Source organism: Taurulus bubalis (assembly GCF_910589615.1).
Source record: "Taurulus bubalis genome assembly, chromosome: 17".
Classification (NCBI taxonomy): Eukaryota; Metazoa; Chordata; class Actinopteri; order Perciformes; family Cottidae; genus Taurulus; species Taurulus bubalis.
The window spans coordinates 9,487,709-9,512,924 of record NC_136605.1 but is presented as its reverse complement, the minus strand read 5'-3'; the positions used below and the strand labels follow the sequence as shown (position 1 = coordinate 9,512,924).

General features: G+C 43.5%; 1 protein-coding gene across 1 annotated transcript; it reads right to left on the bottom strand.

The window, feature by feature from the left end:
• Positions 1–1,181: 1,181 nt before the first annotated feature.
• Positions 1,182–24,441, bottom strand: vat1 (vesicle amine transport 1; the record flags this gene model as incomplete). Its single annotated transcript, XM_079232712.1, has 6 exons — positions 1,182–1,501; positions 4,558–4,799; positions 6,708–6,797; positions 8,021–8,191; positions 18,659–18,866; positions 24,016–24,441. The coding sequence occupies 6 exons, from the start codon at positions 24,439–24,441 to the stop codon at positions 1,229–1,231; spliced, it is 1,410 nt and encodes a 469-aa protein (XP_079088838.1). The 3' UTR covers positions 1,182–1,228.
• Positions 24,442–25,216: the final 775 nt, after the last annotated feature.

The window sequence follows — 25,216 nt, the reverse complement described above, 5'->3', positions numbered from 1 at the left end:
TGAGCAGAAACAAATTCTCTCTTAATTGGCACTGCACACTTCTTGCCAACAGTTGGTCAGCTAGAAAAATCTGTAACTAAGGAGAAGGAAGCTGAGCAATGATTTCTGCCTCCCTATTCAGCGCCGCACATAAAGGCTCATTATGAGGGAAATTCATATTCAGGCAAGTGCAAAACTGCAGCCACTAGAATAACTTCACTGAAATTTCGTGGGAACGCATGTATTTTGGAGCCGTCTCTCTCTCTCTCTATTGATAGAGACTGATGCAATATACATCGCAAAAGGCCATTCAAATGATAACCAATGATGAACGCCATTGTCTGAGCCATCACACGTCATGATGATCAAAACCACGGTGCAAATACCACCAGGAGAGCTGGGGTGCATCAGCCAATCACAGGCATCTCTGACTCATCCTCCGTGACATAACTAAGCAGTGGACACTAAGTGAGCATCGTGTGGGTGGGTGTGGTTCTCTGTTTATCTGCCTGTCTTTGTGCCTGTCTGTGGGTTCGACCCCTGAATGGGTTGGGTGTGAGGAGGGGTGGGCGGTGGTAGTGGTGGCATAGGGGGTGTGGGGTTGTGGAGAGGGGGGGGGGGGGGGGAGGGGGCGACGACTCAGCACAGTGAGGGGGGAAGAGGAGGTGGCAGGTGGAAGTCAGAGCAGATCAATTTAGCACAGTGGGAGTGGAGGTGCGGAGGGGCAAAGGGTCGAGGGTGGGGCCAGAGTGCGAGCAGGGATTACGGTTGTCAAGGAAACAGTAATTTGCCCCGAGCCTGGACCATACCCACAATCCTCCACAGCTCTCTTGTTGCCGTCATTCCCAATAGTAAAAAAAACGATTCAAGTGTTTGCGGCTGCTTTCTAAATCTTGTGAGGCAGAGCAATATGTTTGGCTTTTACAAGGTGTTAAAAGTGATTGGACATTTTTTTTATTTCGATAAAGGCAAGAAAACAGGACTGGAGGGGGGTGGGTGGAGCCAGGCTTGAGTAATTACTGCCATTGTGGTTTCTTCAGGGTGAGGCGGAGGGGAGGCGGAGGGGAGGTGGAAGAGATGATCGATCAACAGTGGTGTGATAATTTTGTAATCTACCCTTCTAACTCCTTTCTTGCTTACACTCCAACCCCCCACCTCCCACCCAATTCATCTCCACCCTCCCCCACCCACCCCCTGCTCCCAGGACACAAACTCCCTGCCGGTCTGCTTGACTATCCATCCCTCCCTCTCACTTCTCCTCCTTGCTTGGCTCTTCCTTCTTCTCCTCCTCCTTCTTCTCCTCCTTCTTGGGCTCCTCTTTCTTCTTGTCGTCCTTCTTCTCCTCCTTCTTGCCATCGTCCTTCTTCTTGTCGTCCTTCTTCTTGTCGTCCTTCTTCTTGTCCTCTTTCTTGTCCTCCTTCTTGGGCTCCTCCTTCTTCTCCTCCTCGGGCATCGGCTCTGTGTTGAGGATCACTTTGCCGATGTTGTTCCTCTCTTGCATCTTTCTCATGGCATCGCCCACCTGGAGGAGGGATAGAAGGAGGAAGACGATTACATAGAGCAAGATTAAAGAGTAAAGAGTGAAAGGAAGGCAGAGTTTAAATACACCTGTCATTGAGAAAAATCTAAGCAGTAGAAGCCAGTTCCACAACACATTTCCACAGCGATATGAGCCTCCTTGCATTCTGTGCCTCTAATCTTCTGTTTTAGTACCACAGACTAATAATACATTTTACAGGCTCAAATATCACTTTAATATGGCGTATATGAGAAGTTGCATTAGATAGATTAGGTTAGATGAGACTTTAATAATCTTTGAAGGGAAATGAAATTGTGGCAGCAAGAAAAATCAAAGACAAAAAAAGGATAACAGAAGGATAACAAAATAAATGTGGGAAATAACATGTACTGCAAACAGATACTTTCAATATCAGAATAAACAAAATGAAATGTTTATAATTATAAGTAGGCAATAAATAGAGACATGAAGCAGAAAGTAATCTTTTTATCTCATATCCCAGTGCTACCAAACAAAAGTTTTACTTGCATTAGAAAACTATATCATCTTTACATTAAAATGTGCTCCTCATAAGGGGCGGATGATGCAGTGTAATGTTGGATCTGACACCTTGGTTCAATCTTGGTCTTGTCAATTCTTGTGGGAGCTGGAGTTTAATAACGGCTCTAATGTGAATTATTATGTCATAAAATTAAGCCACAGCAGATCGATCAATCAGTAACCGCTGCTATCACATAGTGCTATGTCTCATTAGTGAAGGATCGGGTCTCATTTTTCAAGTCTGCCTGAAAAGCAACAGTTTTTAATGTTTGTACACGTTCCTCCTGTTCATACTGGCCGTAAAGAGAAGTGTTTAATAACTAAATCTATATACTTGTTCAGCGTAGAAATGCTTCGTAACGTCTAGCTGATAACATGAGGATTCGGTCTGCGTTAAAGATAACAAGTTACAGACTTTTAGTGTAAAATGCCTTGTTAGTTATCCCTCCTTCGGACTGCAAAAGCATCATATTAATATCAGCTGTATTTAATAAGAATAAAACTCTGCACATCGTAGGTACGTGACGTCTAAAGACGAGCATTGAAGAGCTCGTAATGTCATTTGTTGATGTTTCAATAAATCCGCACTGAAGAGTTTTGTGCAGACCTTCATTTAAGATATCATTGCTGACTGTCTTTTTTGGATGTGCTCTAGGCATTTCTAAGCTACATTTAAGAATGCATTTTTGCAGAGAACAAGGAAAGTGGATTATGTCCCCATTACATCCAAATTACTTTGTGGCTTAAAACTGAGGTTTACTTCAGTAGTAGTTAATTAAATGTTTCTGATTTATTTTTTTAAACTAGCACACTTTCTTTAATGACTTTAGTGATGTTTTGGTTGTGTTAAAAGCTGAATTGAATGGAGTCAACCAATCATCAGCGTCGGCAGCTCATCAGCCAAACCCCCATCCAGTGATGGATTGACCAACTGACTGTCAATCCTCACGACGAAAGGAGAATCCCAGTCAGACCAACCCCACCCACATCCTGATCATTTATTTGATTAATCGTCACCTCCCGGCTTTTGAACTTTAATGCATGAACTTAAAACTTGCCACACCTGGTCGCTTCAAGCCAGACTGAGAGACACCTTCTTCTCTCCTTTGTTTTCCCACACTGCTTCCATGTCTCTTTCTCATACATCAGGGCCCCTCCCTAAGACCAACGCACACACTGACTCGAGGATGTCACCATAGCAACAAGAGAGAAAAAGCAAAAAAGATACACTGTGAGGAGGGAGAAGGAGAGAACACAGCGAGATGAAGTGAGCCAGGGAGGGAGTCAATAACCTAAAGACAGAGAGAAAGTCTGATATAAAGAGCAGACAGAACGAGAGGCATAGAAAGAGCGTCAGATGGCGGAGAAAGACAGCAGGTGTTGCTCTCTGGCCAAAATACTGACCAGCTCTGAAGATGTCAGCCTCTGACTCCCTCTTTCTCTTGGTGTTTTTCACACTCTCTCTATTCATATCTGTTAGCGGCGATCATTTTGCCAGCAACAATCTGACTCTGTCTCTCTGGCTGAGGGAGTTATCCTCGAGGAGACACAGTGCTTCTTGTGGACGAACTTAGCCTGATGATTGTTGAGCCTTATTAAATCGGAGAGCCACACCCAGCTCCTGCAGATCCCACTGCAAAATTGCACGCGTGCGCACGCACACAAACCCACCTGGCACTCGCATGCATTCTGGGTGACTGGGTTGTAAGCGCATGGTGTAAAAATGGATGTAGTTCAGGTGTAAATGCACCCGTGTCACAATGAATTATCTAGACATCCAGACTGGTGCACAAGGTTGCATTAATCACACTAACCACCAGGCATACATGGATCTGAAACCCACATACAAAGGCTGTTTGGAAATACATCTTTGAGTATGGATTCAATCTAAGAATATATAAAAAAAACAGAGTTAAAATAGTCACATACAGGGGGCCAGAAAACTAGCTGCATCAGTTGAAAATAGGGTGGATGATAAGGATAATATCTTCTGACATGAGCCATTTACACACATGCACTGCGGCCCTGAAATTATCCAGCCATTATCCAGAGGAGCTGTATGTGAAATTGCAAATGTCTGTGTAATGTCTGACAGAGCCCATGTGTACATGTGTACTCATTGTCCGGAGAATTCTCCGTGAGAAAACAAACATCTGAGGGAGAAGAGGGGGTCACTTGGGAGACAACGAGGTTCGTGAAATTCTGTCGGGGCGAAATGGTCAGAGACATTTTTTTTTTAAAGGCAAGTGACTCTGTTATTTAGGATCAAACTACGAACCGGCTACGTGACCGCAGTGTAATCCACGCCATGTCCTGCACCCTGTACGCTCTACCCAAGCGACACCCCTCGCCTAAACCCAACAGAGTATTTCCAGTAGGTGAGAACATCACTTGTTGGAAACTCTGGAGCATGTCCAGATCTAATTCGCTGGACATGGTCTAAAGTGTATGATACAAATATTGTTCTTATTATGACTGATACATTCAAGGTAAAGGCAAAAGTACAGTAAGGCACAAACCTGCTCAAGGTGCCAGGTGGAGTCGATGCGGGGCTTGATCTTGCCCTGCTTGTAGAGCTCCAGGATGATGTCCATGACCTGGGTGATGAGCTCCATCTCCCCGTCCAGGTAGCCCAGGTGGAAACCGCACACTGACTTGTTCCCCTGGATCAGGCTGAGCGTGTGGATGGAGAACTGATGGTACCAGTTCTTGGCCACAGCGAGGAGGTTCTTCTTCTGGCCAGCTAGCATGTTAGATGTACCTGATGGAGAAGGAGGGAGAATGGAGGAAAAAAAGCTCAATCTTAAGAGTATATTCTCAGGGTATATTTCTAAATCCCTAATTGATTTACTGATGATGAATCGATAAGAGGTCTGGCTCATTTTCTATCAAATTATCCGCCCACTTTCTCCATTTTCCTTTTCTCTCTCATCTGATCATCAACCTCTCTCTTTTGGCATCATTTGGTAACTGATTTAGCAGAAAAAAAGTGACCAAATTGAACATTTACCACTTTCTCTTTCATATGTCATTCGTAAATTAAAGATTTTTGTATTTTTTACTGTTGGTTGAGAAGAAAGAGCAATCTGAAGACATCATGGTGGGCTTCGGTGTCACGTCTTTTCATTTATTTTCCAATTTTATGACTAGATATAGATATCTATATCTATATGACAAAAAAAGAGACTGATTAATCATTATGCAGTTGTTAAATCCTGTCAGGTTTGCTTTTCTCTGTCTCTTTCACACTCCTCTGCACCTTCCAGCCTTTCAGGCCTCTTTCGCACCTCGGCTCTAACTGTCACCACTTCCTATCCCCTCAGTCTGTGTGCAAATAGTCGGCTTTGGTCTCACTGTTTCTGTGTCTCTCTCGGGGGAAACAGGGGGGACAAAGCCTGCTCTGAGGGAAGACAGGGACCCAGCCTGCTACATTCAGACACATTCCAGGTTTCATGTGGATAGAACGCCCATTGTTCCGCCATGCATATTTCTGATAAACTGGACGAGAAGCAACCAGCACAGAGGGTTCGGGAGGGTGGGGTGGACTGTGGGGAGAGGAGTTCTGCAGGGACGAGAGAGGATGAATGGGCGAGGGTCGGGGGCACCATGCTGGGTAGTGGGGTTTTTGTGCAGCATGCAAAGGCAAGTCCCTGTTCTTCATGGATGCCGACCCCGCCCACTGTTGCATGCATGCTGCTTCCAGATTGGCATCGCCACAGAGCGAGCGTAAAGGCCTTCCCACAGATGACACACAGCACACTGAGTACATGGAGCTCCATTAAGAGGTCACACAGCCCACCAGGAAGCAGCTCTATTCAGTGGAAACCCACAACTATTTAATGTACTGTATTCATTTACTTAGCATTTACACTCCAGGATCTCGTGGAGTTCTTTTTTTATCAAGCTGTCCAAAATGACGATATTTTAATAAAGAATCATATTTAAAATAACAAACTGTAAAAAATGACTTTGTAAACACTTTGTCAAGAACTTACTCATTGTCAAAAAGTAGAGTTTACATTATAGAGTAAAGATTTGTTGCAGGTATACCCTGTTAATTGGTATTTCTGTCAGCTGCTAGCTTGTGCAGGCTAGCCATGACGTTAGCTTGAAAGGTCATCGCTGTGCTTCCTATAATGCTGTGCATCGCTGCCAACAAGCTTAACGTTATTGTGAGGAACCTTGCACTGGTTATGAAACAGTCTCAATTTAATAATGCAAATTCAGAGGAAATAATTGACGGAACGCAGTTACTCAAAAAAATAAACACAAAATGTAATTTCCTCGTATTAGCTTTAATATAACACATATTAGGGTTCATGCATTACATGATAAGCTCTGGTAATTTGGAGAAGCTTGGTTGAGGGATACATACAGCCTGGGGGCAAGCTCTGCGTAAGTCTTTTCCACCGCGGTTACACCACTATTGCTTGTGGAGGTTGAGGCGTGATTTTTATTTGACTTTAGCTCATAAACGTATTTCTGAATCAGATTACTTTGTGAGGATAACTGGTGAAATTGGCAAACATTCTAAGACAATTTTCCTCAAATCTAATCGCATTAACTCCTGGAGGGGCTGTGTTGTTTTACCGAGGATTCAAATAGAGCCGCTCCAAACTAGCTCTATACTGATAGTAAATGGCCTACACTCAGGTGTTCCACTACTTACCATAGGTGATGAGTTTGCCCATTGGCTTCAGCAGATTGTAGGCCTTATGGGTGTCTGATCCTCCAAGAGGGTCCAGTATTATGTCCATCCCTGGAGCAGAAGAGAGAAGAAAGGGACAGTTATCACTGGAGTGAATTCAGCGAGAGCAGGCTGCCAAGTCTCCTCAGCAGCCCCCTTTGCAGGCCAGAGTTCACGAGGAGTAGTAGGTGTAGCCAAGTTGTGACATGTTTACACAAAGAGGAACCCACACGTATGCCAAGGGAAGAGAGAGAGGAGGAGAGCTGGGTGAGATGCTACTTGTTTTTTATTTTCTCATACTTTTCACTGATAAGACAAGAGGGCTCAACTGTCTCTCCGTCAATGTCCGGTCCCGTCTATGGTCGAGAGAATAACAAACCAACCTCTGAACAGATGGTAAAGAATGGCAAGCTAACTATGAAGGTTTCTCTGGGGCTTATGTCTGGCCATGTAGGCTCGGCCTTAATGATGTTCCTTTGTGCCAGAGGGGACTCCTCAAATTGGGCTACCCCTCCTTGCTCCGTTAAACCCTGCTTCTATTGATTGTGGGAGGCTCACAGCAGGACTCCGCCTTCAGCACGGCACAGATGAATTGACGGAGAGCTAAAGACAGGGGGAAAGGTAGCGAGAAGGGCTGCACATTGATCCAGGCTTAATTAGATACATTCTGTCTAAAGTGTCAGTTCTCGCTGTCTTCCTATCAGTCTCTGTAATGTCCGTCTGTTTTGCTCCATGATACAAAGAACAGAGACGGGTTGGAGAGGGGACTAGGAAATCAGCATAATAACGGTCTCTATCCTGCTTGGAACACAGGAGCTGGACATTGTTCAATTTTGCTGAAAAGCAGCGGTTTTCTCAGCGAGTCCAGGGCCACATCTCCATGAAACTGTGGATACATTATTGAAGGCAAATCCAAACAGTCACAGTTTAGTAAAACGAGTTTGCTCGGTAGACAAAATGACTCCCTGCTGCCAGTCTAGAATAGCAGCCAGCGCTGCTGAGAATTGTCTCATGAGAAGAAAAAAAAACGAAGTGTATGAAAATACAACATCTCACTGTCTGCAGTTTGTTCAACACTGTTCAACAAATGTTGCAGTCACATAGGACTGCTTTGTGCCAGTGGGAATACATTGATGTGGAATATTTGCTGACGGAGCAGTGCTAAACATGCATGTTGATGTAAACCTTGATCATAGTTTACACTGGTTTATTTATTTTACATTATTTCCCATCCCTGTGCATACAAACTCAACATTTAGAGCACTTATCTCAGTGCAGATGGCCAAGTGGCTCACCTTTTGGGCTGATCTTGCGTACTTCTTCCACATAGTCCTTGGTGCGATAGTCAATGGGATGCGTGACTCCGCCCTGGCTGATGGTCTCGTGCTTGCTGGCGGATGCCGTGCCGAACACAGTCACGTCTTTCACTGTGTTGCACAGCTGAGTGGCTGCAATACCCACACCACCTGAAGGAAGAGGGGCAGGGTTAATAAATGGTTGTGATTTTGTGGAAGAATATACATTTCAGGACATGACTTATTCTACAGACAAGCATTCAAGCTTCAACTGGTCATTCAAGGTAACACCAAAACCATGATGAAACTCAGCGTAACAGAAAGAATTCCCATCCGGAACGTATTTTCTATGGCAGGTAAATGTGATTTGTATTATTTATTGTCCCAAACAAGCCAGTCAATAACAGCGTGGACGTGTTTGGCTCAAGGGTATGAAAAGAATGCATTAAAGACAATCACATTACCCGGACTGGCCTGGGGAGAATAGTCCCCCACATGCACAGACACACGCACACACATATCCAACTCTGGTGAAAATAGCCATTGTAAGTCGGATGGTTACCTTATTCAAGACAACCTGTCTAAAATTCCACAGGAAGGAACAATGTAGCTGTGGTATCTGTTTTATTAGGGAAGGAGAGCTGGATGAGATTCTATCGCAGACGGCATAAACACAGCTCCATGAAACCGTGCCACGTGAAAACAAAACGTGCATGTTGTCCAAGATCCTATTGAGACAAAGTACTGCGAGACTGTGTGCTTCAGTGAATGTTTTAGATTGCTGTGTTTGTGTGGCCGCTTTATTTGAAAGTGTGTACATAGTTGTGGCAAATACCTCAGCCAATGTTTGCTAAGGCAGTCAAAGCAAGAAGTAATAGGTTACTGATAAGCAGTAGCTTGTTTGAAATGGAGGCTGACTAAAGGACTTGAACTGAAAGGCATCCGTAAAGGTCATGTATGCCTGAACAAGTAAAGAGCACGTCTTATCTGATACCAGAATAAAGCAACAAAAAACATGAGCATTTACATCCATTTTATAATAGCTGAGCTACTGGACTGCTAGACAGGTTTGGATTAACTGAACGATGACATCGGGATTTGCTTTTTTTTACAAAGGCAACTACACCCAACACTTATATATATGCACACCCAGTGAGATAAAGAAAGGAAGGAAGAAAAAAGGCCCATGCATGTTTGATTAGACTTGTGCAGAAGTCACCAAAGAGGAAGACGTATCGTTAATCTTTCACATTTCTGATCATGTGACATCTATGAAAAAAACATCTTCCTTTATCCTTATAGGTTATTCTGAGAAAACACATGCATATAATTACACATACATACTACATCAGACTGTAAATTGCACCATTGCTGTCCTGTGTATTCCTGTAAAAACTTTTCACAATCTAAGAAAATCCTCCCTGAAATCAGATGTGTGACAATGAATTTAGGAGAATTTTCTCAACCCATGAAGGTACACTTAATCCCTCGGTTTATCCGACAAATTCAAAATCACCAAAAATGGATAAATATGTTTTCCTAGGACAGCTACCTGCTTCTTTTATAATCTATTTTGCGTACTCAGTGTAACTGGAACAGTCATTGTACAGATGGGCGATTAGCTAATTTCCTTTTGAATGTTTGATCTTATTATCAGAATGATTATGTATGTATACTGTATATTTTGTATGAGTAGAACATTAAATGACACTGATGTACCTCTGGTCCCTTCAGTTCAGCATAAAAATTATTCTGAGCCATTGAACCAGGCAAATAGCCCAATTTCCTCAACGACATCCTGGCAGTTAGTCTCTGAGGCTGCACTGTCACATAAAAACACCACTGACACTAGCTAAAGGAAATATGACCTGAGATGTTATGACAAGATTAATGGCATATCACATTATCCTCTTTATTAATCTCTGATCAGGACATGCAGCATGAGAATGAAAAAGGAGTTAATTTCAGGTTGCCTGTTATTGAAACCTTTCTCAAAAAGGACTGAGGGCTTTGTTACAGAAAATTGTCTCTTGATAAAAAAACTTAAACAAGAGAAATAATTTGAAGACAAACCCTTCCCTGCCCTTTAATTTCAATGTGAAGACAAAACACATTTCTGATTTAAGGTTCTCATCAGATGAATAGATTGCTACTATAATCACACCTGCTGACACTGATGGGAGAATTGACAAGAAAACTAATTCTAGGCTGTTGCCGTTGGATGTGAGGGTTGTTGCGGCTGCGTCATCACAGCACCATCTCTCCTTGTCCTCAGTGAGAAACCAAGTTTGTGTTGCCAGGGAAACCTCAGCCAAATTGCAGACAATGACTGAGCAAAGGGAGCCATTTTGTTACATTGACTGCTCTTCCTTTGGCCATATAAGAGTCATTTATAGCCAATCATATGTTTGTCATCATTTTATATTTGACAGACTGAGCTCTGGATAGCCAGCGTGTGTCACGGTTTTTATTTGTTCAGGATTTATAGCTTACTTTTACACATGTTTTACAATATATTTTATTGCCTTTGCCACAGGTTCTAACACAAGCACATCATTGATTGTTTTTGTGAGGTTGAAGGGAAGATAAAAAAAAAAAGGTGAGAAAATGTTGATTATGCATCGTCTGAGTCGGGCTTAAGAGCTGTTTTGTACCAAGTGGATCTGTCACATAGTAGCAACCCTCATATACAGGTGTGAAAAAGGGTCCAACAGAATGAGGCATCCATTAATCCCATGCATGTTCTTACTGCCAGGCACTTGCATATTAATATTTAACTAAGACTGCTGTCATAAACACTGTGATTCCCCTTCTGTTTCTGCTTTATTAAGTCAGTGAGCAAAAGGAAACAACCTATGCTGAAATCAGTCTCGATTCTGAAACACTGAAGTCTTTAAAAACATAAAACCATTACTTAGATGGCAACAGAATCCCCCCCCCCCCCCCCAAAAAATGCATTTTAAATAATCATGTCTTTGATCTTTAAAATGTGTAAGTGTGCAAAAACATTTATCTAGTCAAATATTTCGCTCACGGAAGGTACTTGTATCTGAGCTCCCTGAGAACAAACTCCTGATCCCCATCACAAGACTGCTGAGCTGTGCCAAGAACCCCTTACCGTTCCCCACCTCACTCTACACACGCACACACACACACACACACACACACACACACACACACACACACACACACACACACACACACACACACACACACACACACACACAGATCACAAGGGAGAGAGGAGCTGCTTGTATCAGCTAATCTTCACAAATATGCACATAGAGTAAAATATTAACCTTTCATTAAGCCAGTGCTTCAGTTCCCCTTGTTTCCTTGGTTTCCTGATGGTTTCTCCCTCTATATCTACTTCGTAAGAGTAGAATCATCTCCCTTGGTCGGGGCTGAGTGATTTAAGACCATCCACAAATACTTAACCATTCCTCCGTGGAAGAGAAAGCAGCTTTAGCAAATTCTTGTTGCTAATTGCATTAGTTCTCCTCAAGATTCGATTGAATTGTTTACACATGGAAGTAAGGAAAACGTCAACAAGCATCCACCTATGTATTTTGTTTTTCTCTCTCTCTCTCTCTGGAGGAATAGGATACACAGTAGGGTTTTGTCTTCCCCTGAACCTTTACATACTCACAATTTGGCACAAATTACACTTGGCTACCATAACATGACTGCTAGGAGTGAAGAGGAATTTTCTCCAAATCACAGTGGAATCCAGACCGGCACTGAGGCCACAGTTATTGGTCCACACCCAGAGCTCAACAGCATGGATGGGGGTTCATCAGAAATGTTTTTTTTTCTTCAGATTTATAAAGAAATAATGAATTGACACCCCGTCGGCCTCGTTCCAATTAATACATCTCTCATGATTCTTGTTGAAATGAAAAAAGATCTCACATCAGAGCATTTCTCGGTTGTGTGAGCCAGGCTATGATCTCAGGTGTTACTCAGGGGACGGCTGGTGACCATATGTCGACTGTCAACATCGGAGAGATGACTGGTCCCTTGTCTCTGAGCTCCGTGTTGTTTTCTTGTGTTTTTTTAATGCATTTCTTTCCACATTTCCTCAAGGACTCTCGTCTTTCTTAACCTATCATTAGCCTGCGGTGGTCGCGGCTCACAAAGAATGAAATACAAACGAGGACCCAAGCATCTCTTTTTACCCAAACTCGCAGTGGCTGCGGTACAACATCAACAAGCTGAACCAAATACATTTACTTTTATTGCTACTTTGTGCAGCTCAAACAGAGTTCAGATATGAGTCCTGTTTTTGTGATAGGAGCCGTGGTTGGCTCTTTGTGAACGTTTACTCTTGAGATATTACTCTGCATTATGTAACTTGGTGTTTTTCTGGGATGACTGTGGAAGTGCACACACTGTGGGCTTGAAGAGCAGTTTAGTGTGCTCTCTCTGATGGTGAATTTCTCCTTTTGCAGCATAGAGGAGGCTCTTTTAGTTACTGGATAAATAAAATGAAAATAAAAACATCCTTTGCGAGGAAAAAAACTAGTATGTGCATGTGTGTGTTTCTGTTTGTGTTTCATGTTGCATCATGCAACATTAAACACAAGCTGGTGCACACTCATCCAGTTTCACACAAACAGGTGTCCTGACACAGGTTTCACATACACCTGCGAATGTATGTGGTGGTTAGGGTGGGGGCGGGTGGATGGGGTCATTTGTCAACGGCTGCAGCGATGAGAGCGCGAGCAAGCAATGTGATTGGTGGGTTAGGTTGAAGGTTGCCCTGGTTTCCCTCTCCTATCAGTGCAGCTGATCTGCCTGCGGCGATGCCAGGCCCAGGGAACACAGAGACGGTTCAACCACGCAGCCCAGACTCCCGCTTAGTGGTCAGACTGAATTAGCATTCTCTAAACTAGGGTAAGACCTCCTGATCAGACAGCCAGGGAGGAGAGGGAACCATTTTCAAGACGCATCAGAGTTTTATGGTGGCTCCCAGGAACAATGGGCCCATAAAAGAGAGAGATGTAAACACACTTTGTTCGCTGGTATATTTTATATACAGTGAATGAGAAGATTAGTCTGTCGAGGGAGTCCTGAGTAAAATTAGATACGTAGAAAGTTATATTTCTTTATTTATAGCTCATAAGTTTCTTGCAATCATTCAACTTTCAAAGTCATTTTCTGCTTCCTATCTTTCTACCGCATCCACAATCAACTGTGTTTTGCTTACTGAGGGCTCATATGCCCGAGGCCCTGCCTGCAGGTCTGACAGCAGTCATGAAAATATACACCAAGATGGGGCTCTCATTCAGCAAACCCAAGAGATCCAGCCACCTGTTCCTATGGCTTTAAGCATTTACAGTAGGCCTCTGACAGAAGTTGAAGTCCTGTTCGTGTTTTGCAGAGACATTGTTACGTGACAAGGCAGACAGCTCTGCTGATGAGCAAACGCATTAGAACATATCTGTGCCTCTAAACGTAAAGACAAGGTACTTTATGAATCCCAAGGAGCATTTCAGTAAGAAAAACCAAATCAAATCACAAATTATAAATGCAGTTGTTTGTGCCAGTAACAATGAGTGAAACCTACAGATCAGGTATTGTAGAAACCTGATTCAAATTTGGGCAGTTCAATTAATCAATTGCTTTTCATATTTAGGGTCAATTTTGGATTAATTTGGCAACTATAGAGAGTTTTTGGTTTTCCAATTATAAAAGTGAATCATCCTGAATTTACAACAGCATTGATTTGAGCCTTACCGGTTTAATCACAGTAAGAAACACATCTAAAACTGATGGCATTGACATAAACCTATAGTATCATCACATTATCCAAGAGAGTCTCTCATTTCAATGTTGAACTACAAACAGGAATTTACAATTCAAAAAATGACTTCCAGAGCCAGAAGCTCATAGATTACCATTCACAAGGATTTAACTCCTGAGCTGTGACTGCTATCACCCATCACTATATGTTGCACCCACATGCAGCAGCTGAAAGCCACTCACACAAGTGTTTCCAGAAAATCTTCAGTATAACCTGGTGTAACACTCCAGCAAAAAGCAGCTGCAAAAGTACAATGTGGAAGCCTGCATAATTGGCTTGTGGAAAAAACGTCCAGCTTAAACAGGATGTGTGAAATCTAACAGACAAGCCCTGAACACACTTCTGTGGAGCTTTATGAGAGGAGGGGATTGAATGCATGAAGCACCTTACAGTCCGAGTATTGAGCATGTTTTTCTTCAGTATGAGAAGATGGAGCCAGTTGGAATCCACAAACTCTGACATCTGTGCCAAAATGTCAGAGTGGGAGGTGGCGGAGGCCATGAAGAAAAATCATCAGATACATTGATGAGTTCCCATAGCGCAACCTAATTTATATTATGCATTCCACATCTGCAACACAATGTGTGACACTTGACGTTGGCCTACAGCCACTCGAGAGCTCATGAATAAAACAGAGGGGGACGTCATTATTGGACGCAGCGGAGACCCATATGTATGCAGGAATGTGTAGTGTGGGTGGGGTGGCCAGCCAGGGTTCATAAACATAAGGACCAGTTCAGGGAGAGGTCAGAGGAAAGGCTGCTGGCACAGTAAAAGACCCACGAAATACATCCAAATGTCGCTGAACTTCCCCCCGCCCAAGCCCTCAGGGAAAAACAAAAGGAGAAACGTGCACTCGTTCCCCGATGACGAGGAATCAGGCACGGATATTATGGCGAGGTCACACAGAGGGAGAGGAGGTTACGGAGGACCGGAGGGCGGGGACGACGGAGGATGCAGATGTGCAGTGCGGTGGAGAAGAGAGGCACGATGGGAGGAAATACAACAAGCTATTGTTTGGAGAGAGAGGACAGGAGTGGACCCACGGGAGAGGCAGCTGAGGACTATTCACACACACACACACACACACACACACACACACACACACACACACACACACACACACACACACACACACACACACACACACACAAAGGCTTGACCAGTTGGACATACTGCACTGGTCATCTGATCGTAGTGGGTAAAGGTCACCTTTTGAGGAAATGATGTGCTTTATGGAGAGCTATTGATGAGTTAAGATGGCATTACCTGCAAACTTGGAGCCATGGAGAAACGAGAGGCAAGAGGATGGATATCCATCATCCCTCTGTAAAGGCCCAACAGGTTATTTGTTTTGCCATATAGAGCTGATGTACTCTCATTCCTGTCAGTACTGTATGTTGCTGGAGCCAGCAGCCAGTTAGCTTAGCGTAGCAAAAAGACTGGAATCAGAGGGAAACAGCTAGCATGGTTCTGTACAAAAATAACAATTATAGCAAATCCAAAACTCTCTAATTAACTAGTTGTATCTCCCATGTTGTTCTTACTCAGGTTTCTCTATTGTCTCATATTCTTCCCTCTTAAAGAGTTTCTTGAGTTTTCTTAAACAGTGTCCTATGTTGTTCACATTGTAAAGCCCTGTGAGACATATTAGAGATTTTGGACCATATGAATAAAAGCGACTTGACCTTTTACTTTTGTTTAGAGACAAAATTATGTAGAATCTGTTTATTAATTAGAGAGTCAAAGCTGATGAAACATTCCACATATCTTGAGAAAAATGTACAGTACCTGTTGAAAATGAGCATATCACATACATATTATGTAATGTTGTTCATTCGTAATTAGTTATCTGTTTAAAAGCAAGTTTCAGGGGCTTTGGAGACAAAACAATCAAAAAGTAATTGAAAGGAGGATGATTGTTTTCTTAATGCGATTAAATCAGTGGATCGAAGTGAGGATGAACCCCTCAAGCATTCAATATGCTTTGATTAAAAGACAGTAAAAGGAGAAAATTGCTCCTCAAAGAATATGGCTGCTGTTTGGTAATCATGATTACCAAAAACCATACTCCTCAACTATACAAATAGACCCAGTTAATCTTGTGTAAAAGCTCACTATGTTATCTTTGTAAAACATAGACTGGTCTAGCATGAATGCAGTAATTTGCAGCCATGTCTGTCACACAAAACCACTGCTGGTAAGTTAGTTACAGGACTTTATAGGCAATCATTACATTACATTTCATTTAGCTGACGCTTTTATCCAAAGCGACTTACGATAAGTGCAATTCACCCAATCATCAGTTGCAAAGCCTTGTGAGACAGTGACGAGTTGAAGTAAAGCCAGTTAAACTCAAACTAATAGTGTGTGGTTAAATGGGGTGTTCACTGGCATTGTGGACCGGGTTGAGTGGAAACAGAGTACTTGTTAACTACTGTTTCACAATCAAAATCCAATACATGCTCTGTACTCTGATGTGTCAATTAGAACTACAAATACAACGTTCCACATTTTCAAGTGACGTATTAGAGTCAAATAAATACCATCTGAAATTCAAGTTTGAAGTAACCTCAAAGTAACTGCAAGCAGAGTAGATTAGCGAGGATGGTTTCACAAAATGTGTGAAATACTGGAAGGTTTCAGTTCCTCAGGCCTCTAAAAGGTATTATTTGATCAGCTCACATCTCATGACAAAAATGACGTGAGAGGATGGATTGTCAAGATATTATGTCAAAAAGGGAGCCACACAAATTACACATTACTGCAGGGCTGCAACTAACACTTAATTATTTAATCATTTGGTTCTGTAAAATGTCAAAATGCTTGTCAAAATGCTCATTACATTTTCCCAGAGACCAAGGTAATGTCTTTAAATTGCTTTCATTGTTGGACAACAGTACAAAGGCCAAAGATATGGAAATTACAGTCAATCAGAGCATGTGAAAAGTCAGAAGCAGTAAATAGTAGTATTTTTAAAAGAATAGTAGTATTGGAATGCATTTAGTGAGGAATATATGCAGCCCTGTGTGCAATTTCCTGCATTATATTAACAAAACATCATATGAAAAGACAGGCAGATCTCACTTTCTCTCTGGCCCTGTCACAGCAAATATGTTTGATCTCTCTAATCAGCGAACATCACCCCCACCCCCACCCCACCTCCACACACACACACACACACACACACACACACACACACACACACACACACACACACACACACACACACACACACACACACACACACAATCCAGCCTCCAGCACCATGTGAGCCATGCAGCCCCACAACGGAGGGAGGCGAAGGAAGTGCACACTTTTCCACAAAAGGAACCACTTTCATGTTTACGGCTGTTAAAAACAAGCTTTAAAAATGTCAGTGGAGCTGAGTTGTCGAGCATCCAGCATGATAATGATTTACACATGCAAAGAATGATAGAGTGTAGTGAAGCAGACGTTAAGCAAATGTTTTTGTCATGGCCTCAGTAATGTGCTTTTACAATAACTGATGTCCGCGCAGCTGGCGAGCCAAGACTGGCAGCCTGCCCTGAGAAACCAGAGACGCCGCCTTAACCAAACCAGTGGGGAAAAGTGTCTTACCCCACACTTCCACAGCATTCCTCCTATACTCTGCACAGAAAAGCCCGAGCAAGATGTGTGTTCACAGGGATGAGTGACATCAGCTGGATGAAATGGTGAACGCAAACATTTGGGATTCCACCGTAAACCACCATTCCCACAACTATGTGTCTGTTCGCTGCTCTGGGGAAACAGTACAGTTGAATGAGAATCTTGAGTATGAATTCGTTCCTTTTCGGTGCAATTGTGTGAATATCAAGGGATATATCCACTTGGGCCCGTAGTCTCCCACAGATTTCTGTCATATTTTGTCTCGCAGACAGAAAACGGGCTCAGGTTTCATTATGCGCTTACATCTCTTATAGCCATCTACGCCCACACTGTCCCAAATGCTGAGGGATCTCTTTGTGACTCCCTCTGCACAGACGGAGTTGGAACGAGAGGCAAAGGGAAGGCTGTACACCGGCAGATAGCGAGAGAGAAACGGGGGAAAAAATATATTTTTTTGGCTAATGCGCTCCCCATTCTCTCCAGCTGGCCTGATTGTGTAAACACAGCAAAATCAAATGTTCCCAGGCTAGGTGCATCACACCCCAAAACAGGTGCATTTACTCCCTCAATCTCCGTCTTTCTCCCACCCACTCACTCTGAACTTTGACCTTGTGGTCCAGGTGGCAGGCGCTCCAGTATGAGCGCAGTCCTAGAGAGTGCAAAACACTGAGCCATATGTCATACTAATGAATAGTGGGCCCTTCTCCAACAGCCATAATTCATATAGAAAGGAAATGCATAAACAGGAGGTGCAGATAAAGAAGAAGTCTGGTGGGGTAAATATTCAAAGATGTTTCCTTTACGTCACAGTACAAGCTTTGCATCTTTGAAGCTTCTGCAGAGGATTTCAAAAATGATTCTCAAGAGATCTACTCAAAAGGCTGTTTGAAAAATGGATTTGTGTGGCTGTAACCATGAAGCAGTTAGCAGAGTTCTGGACACACACTGAGAAGGAAACCTGATTACAGGACTACAACATAAATCGACTGTTATTCATACAGTAAACTGTAAAACAATGTTTGCTTTAGATTTGTGGTTGAATTATTAATCCATGCATAATTAATTCAGCCATCATTTAAATTAATGACCCTTTCATGAGGAGTGGTGCATTCATCTCCAACCTAAGATTGATATAGATTAAAAGGGTTTCTGTAGGCGTGTAAACTGTGCATCCCTCTCCGTATTTGTACTTCTCTCCTTACCTGCAGCAGCGTGAATGAGGACGCTCTGGTTGGGCCGCAGGTTGCCGAAGTCAAACAGCATCATGTAGGCAGTGATGTAGTTCACAGGCAGGGCTGCTGCCTCCTCGAAGCCCATGCCCTCTGGGATGAGGAAGGTATGGTTTGCCGGCACCACCGCCACCTCCTGCCACAGCCCAAAGCGGTTGAGCACCATCACCTTATCGCCGACCTGGAATGGAAGAACGCAGGAAGACAATGGATGAGAAGGAGGGAAAGTAAAGGGCGTTACTGGAAACATTGTAACCTGACGTAATTGCGGGATTCCCAACCAGGCGTACTCAAGCTAGTTTGATTTAATAACAATTATTTGGAATTATACCACCTGAACACCAACAAAATACGTAGCAGTTGTGTGGCCTTACGATATAGTAATAGTGTGGTTTACAGGCGATAGACATGCAAACATGCAGCAACCTCGTCCACCAAACCTGAAAGTGTTTGCTCTTAAAATGTACAAACAAACCAGGAACGCAATAAACCGCAGCAAAGTAAGAGTAGTAACTGGGTTTACTTTATGGAGGGAAATAAAAGCGACAGAAGAATCAGTGTAAAAAAAAAAGAAAGAAAAAAAAGGAAGTGGCTCTATTTCTTTTCCTTCCTTCCTTTTTGATTAGTATGTCAGATGCGTTGAGATTGGTGCCACAGTATGATAGGTGTTCTATAAATGATTAAATAAACGAGTATCATCAAAGTATCATCGATTTCTACCTTTCAGAACTACTGCTGACAGCGAGGAGGTCACAAATAACATTCAACGTGCCGCACGCCACAATCACCATCGCGTCATTTTATGCATCCAAAATGTTATCAGTGCAGGATCCTCTGAATCACAACTGTCTGTTTTCAGAAGGACAAGCCTCAATGTAAACTTACCCCACCGGCGCCTTACTGACCAATCAGGAGAGCCCGCTCGAGGAACACAGGAAACAGAGATGACTGCAGCATTATAACTCTCTTCCTGTTTTCTTCCTCCCCCCCTTATCCCACCCCTCCCGACAAAGCTCACCCTCCTGTCCCGGTTCCATTCTCCTCACTTTTTCTCTTCCCTCCTTTCTCTTTCACTTCCTGAGTCCTTTTCCTCTTACAACTTTAGAACGTCTTCCTTCCCCTTCTCTAGTCCCTCGTCTCGTCCTGTCTGTGTCTCTTTCCTCACTATTTCTTCATCCCTCTCTGTCTCATTTGGTCTTCACCATCCTCTTTCTTTTCTCTTACGAGGAGTGTCCCGCATCCCCTCTTCCTCATCAGTGAGACAGGACAATGGGGCCCATCTTCTCCCCTGGCTTCCCTCCACTCATCAAGAGTCCCTGCCAGATTCTTCCCCATGGCTGAGCATAAGACAAGCTCTCTCCTCCTGGGAACAAACCCTCTCCACTCGGGCCTCTCTAATGGTCTGGAGGGAGCAATGCGCCTTGCTGTCTATCCACTCCAATTAGAGAGATCTCCCTCTCATTTTCCCTTTTCATACCAACATCTTTCTGTCTGAGGCAGAGTCATGGTTTTTATTTTTTCAAAAATATACTTTCACTTTTCCACCGTGGGCTTCTTCTCTTTCCTCCCCTTTGTCATTCATGCTGACTCGCTCTCGCCCATCTCCATCTCAGGTTTTTGTTCCGTCTTTTTGAGTCTTCAAACTCATCAGCCTCGTGGGTTTAATTGGGGGTACAGTTTGGCACAAATCGATGGACGGGGGAGTACAGGCTTGTACAAGAAACACACACAAATATGACTCACACATCACATTCAAATGCATCTGCAGCTATTCTTTCGCGCCCACGTAAAGCATGCGAGTTACTGTCAGTCACATATATTCTAGGTAGGAACATTCAGGGCCACGCGAGTGCGCCTTGTGACAGTTCTGTTACAACATCTTCACAGTGTGACACACACACACTCGCACTTCTCTTGCATTTCCTTTCTCACTCTTCATGCCACTGCATCACATGTAGTCACAGTTGGGGTCAGGATTGAGGCAGCGCTGAACAAAGACACTTCCAGTTAACTGTACATGAATGGACTTAATCAGATGGTGATTCAATTTCTGACACAGGGTTCCTGAGTCAGGTTGAGGCAAAAGATTAAGGTTAAATGCAACACCCACACAGCCTGCATGGCTCATGTAAATGTAATTAAAAGCAAACATAATACATCTCTGGTGTCAGCGTAGGTGTTACTGTGCTTTGACACAGTTTGTGTGATGCTGGGATAAGGGCCACGCCCTGCTCTCACATACAGCATAATTGGTGACAAGAGTGTCTTTGTGCTGCTTGTTGCACTTGACTGCACCTCTGACTATGCAAATCAGCATGTCCTGCTAGAAAAATACCATTTTTGTTCATCGTCTTTTTGCAGCTCGCTTAATATTTGCATTAATGCTTCTACCTTAATGCAACTCTACACTTTCAAAAATAGAAGATCCAAAAGTATAGGTGTAAAATCACTCTGGACAAGCATGAGGAGAAATCGACAAAAAGCAGACATTTGATTTTTATTTTAACCCAGCAGTTTCTGGCAAACTGCCAACAGGCCATGTACAGTATGAGAGCGAGCTCTTAATGTTGTCGTCGTGGTGAAAAGGAGACATGTAGGATGAAAGAGGAAGTTCTATATGTCTGGAAAAGAGAGAGGATGGTGACACAAAGGGAGAGCAGCATGATGGAGGGATTCACTGACAGCACGTTCAACAGAGGAAGAATGAAGAGATAGTTAGAGGGAAGGAGGAATGAAGGAAATACCAGACTGACAATGTGGGCCAAAGGGAGGTAATTGAGAACATATGGGTCAGATCCGACCAAATCTCACAGAGGAAGAGCATGAAGAAGAAGAAAAAAAGAAGCGGGTCAGGAGAAAAAAAAGTGCTGATGTTTGGTATCTGGGGAGCATCGGTGTGATTTGTGATATTTCCCCTCTTACTCACTGTTACACTTTTCCCCGCACTCACTCTTAGGTCATTTTGGGTGAGGCACTAGCATTACTTCATTCAACCTGATAGTCTCTCATGAGGGGTGCTTGTTTCACAGACGTTATTGAAACATAATGCGAGGCACGCAGTGGATAATAAATGCAAAAAAAAACACAGATAAAATAAATTAGCCATCGATGTTCACTGTATAATTAAATGTCATAAATGTTTCCATAGCTTTGTGCACGCTGTATGCTGAGCTAACTGTGAGACACACCCATTTTTGTCTTTGTGTGCATATATGTATGTGTGTGTGTGTGTGTGTGTGTGTGTGTGTGTGTGTGTGTGTGTGTGTGTGTGTGTGTGTGCGTGCACCAGCGAGCGCGAAACAGAGATATAGGCAGACAGATAGAGAGCTGCAGTGGGTGATGAGCCTCCTAAAAATTCTGTGCCATCAGGGTCAGCACATTCCCTCTGAGTTTGATGCCAAAAGATCTCAGAGATCTCGGTCCATTTGGAAGATTGGCTTTTAATTCTATAAGCTAAGGGTTGCGGGGGTGCGGCCTTGATGAAAAGATCCGTGTTTACGCATGTGAGTGCAATGCATGACCTTTAAATCCAATCGTCATCACTGACAATGTGGAAAGAAGCTATAGTAAGTTTTGAAACACAAGGGTCTTAACCTTCTATAATATCTGGCTGCTATTGGCTGACCTGCCACCAATCATATTCATATTACTTTGCACAGAGTCCCCATCCATAAGGAGTTGGCATATGTGCCACTCCCCAGCACTGATGCTGCATTTGCCTCACACATCTGATCAGCCTGATGTTATCCACAGATATCAACCAGCTGCCTGATGTAAGGATATGACAAAGGGTGTGAGTCATCACTGGCTCATGTGTAACATGGCTTTGTGTTTTAATTGCCTTACAAAGACGTTACTGTGGTGATGCCATGCAGCCAGGAGACAGACATATAGGCCTGTGACTCATCATGCACTGCCAATAAGTCTCTTTTAATCAACACTACATTCCTTGTGGCTGAACATTAAAGACAAGCAGTTTTTTTTAATAATGATTGTTTGATTGACTTGGCTTCATTGTGGAGTTTGAACTTTAATGGTGATGTATATTTATGACTGTAAATATTTTCTGAACACAAGCGAGGCGATAGACTCCGATGACAAAGAGGCCGACTGTTCCTTTTCCTCACACCAGGCTGTCTCGTCGCGCCTCGCCCTTTCCGCTCGGTGAACCTGTGCGCCACCGTCGCTCCCGGTAACAAAAGGCGTCGGTGACTCCGGTCTCTGCCACCGGTGTCAAGTCAGCCATATTAATAACTGTGGAATCTGCCCATCGTTTCCGCAGTAAAGCCCCTTATTAGTGAAAAGGATTAGGAAATTAGAACCAAGGTGGTCTTTTTGTGTTTTTTTTTTCCCCACCAATAACGTCATTTTTACAGTTGCATAAAGCCGTAAAGGCCTAAGCACGAGGAGGAGCTGCAGACCTTAGCCTACACGTGCACTGTATATGAGTGTACGTTGCTCGTTCAGTGGGCTAAACACGTTTAACATACTCATGACTCTTTCTTGATTTCCATAGCTTACATGTATTTTCATTTTCACTCCTTTTGCCACCAATACACGGCAAAAGCAACTCTCAGGTGACTCTTTAAAGCTTTAATTTTGAAGGTAGAGCAGTCTTATTTCCGGTCTTATCTCTGGCTGACTTGACGCAGCTCTCCACACCTTAGCACACATCAAAGCGCAGTAAGCGTAGGTGCTGGAAGGGTGAAAAGCATCCCACGGGTTTGCATGTGTTTATTTAGACTTAAAATACATATGTTGCGTAAAAGCAATGCATCCATCTACGTGTCAGCAACTATTTTGGACTTGAAGTTGCTCAATCTAAGTGCGCACAGTTCGGCGCAATTTGAAAACCGGGGAGACAAGAGGGGCGACGCCTGCTGCTGATTTCATTGTACTCAACTCGTGTCATTTACACACTTCGGGCTTCTTCTACAGAGATAAGATACAACAATTGAACACAATAACCGGCATCATGCACTTTTAGATAACAAATGCTATCTATTTGCGCACGGGTGAATGAATGTATGAGCACCGATAACAGCTTATTAAATATCAACTATAGATACACATATATTATTAACATAATACCGTGTTAATTACCTGACTTAATAGCATATTTGCGTTAAATGCATTAAGTGATGAAACTGCACATCACCAGCCTACAGTACCACAGCTGCCTGAACAGCGAGCTGACACGCCCATGTCCAGATGTAGCAGCTCAGCACCAAAAAAACAGGCGAGGCAAATATTCATCACTTAAACAATAAGACACAGTAAAATGAGGCTTAATGGGCCAAGATAACAAGATGAGAGGCATGTGTGCTTACTTTTCTGTCCGTCACTTCTTCCCCCACTGCCTCCACCACCCCAGAGCACTCCATTCCGGGGGTGACCGGTGGGGACGGCAGCCGGTCGTACAGCCCCTGCCGAGCCATCAGGTCTGCGAAGTTCAGCCCACACGCCTTGACCCGCACCAGGACCTCGCCAGCCTTGAGCGCGGGCTTGCCCTTCTTCACCTGCAGCTTGACTTTATCATAGCCCCCGTAGCCGGTGAGCACCAGAGCGCGGTAGGTGAACGTCTCCTCTTCGGGGACTTTCTCGGTGGTCGCCGCGGGGGTAGCAGTTGCCTCGGCGGCGGCGGCGGGTGCCGGCTCCGTCTTGGGCGGCTCAGCTTTGGGCTCCTCGGCGGGTTTGGTCTCCTGCTTCTGGTCCACGGCGTTTTGCTGCTCGGCAGGTGCGTCCTCTCCAGACATTGTGCAGGAAGATGAAAGACAGTGATGAGTCTAGAAAATGACTGAAGAGATTTCTCTTAATATATACTTATTGTGCTTCTGTTGCCGTGGACGGGCGTGTTTTTCTGTCGCGTATAAGCTTGTCTTGCGAATAAAAGACAATGGAGAGTAAGAGCTTCTTTTTCAGCAGTCTTGCATGGAGACACAAACCCCGACAAAGTGGGCTGATCAGTGGCCAGTGGATGTCAACGCCGCGCTCTGACAGGGTGCGAGTGGGACGAGACAGAGGCAGACTGGAAAACCCGGAGAGCTGTGGAAACGCAGGGATTGGCTTCTATGGTTGGGTGTGTTTGGCTGTCTGGGTCGGGCTATAAAATAAGCCTGTATTGCATCAACAGAGGTGATTTGCAAAAATGTCAACTACAGCTAAAAGGCAAATCAAGTTAAAGACAACCCATGCAAAACCAGAATCTGATGATTACTGCAAGTCTCCATATTACTGTTAAAATGCATCATCAAAAGAGCAAAAAAAGTAGCATGCCAAATGAGGAAGCCACAGGCAGAGATTATGGGTTTAATCATTGAGAGACAATAAATCACATATACTGGATTGCCAGTATATGGTGGCCCGAAGTATTGAGCGGACTATGACCTATCTTCAGAACACAGTGTAGTTGCGATGAAATAGAAAGCCCAATAATTAATTCATATTTCTTTGCCTATTTATCTCTTTTTACTGCTTAACACGGTGGTGTGTGGTGCATGAACAGTAAAGGAACTGGAGGAAATGTCTGTT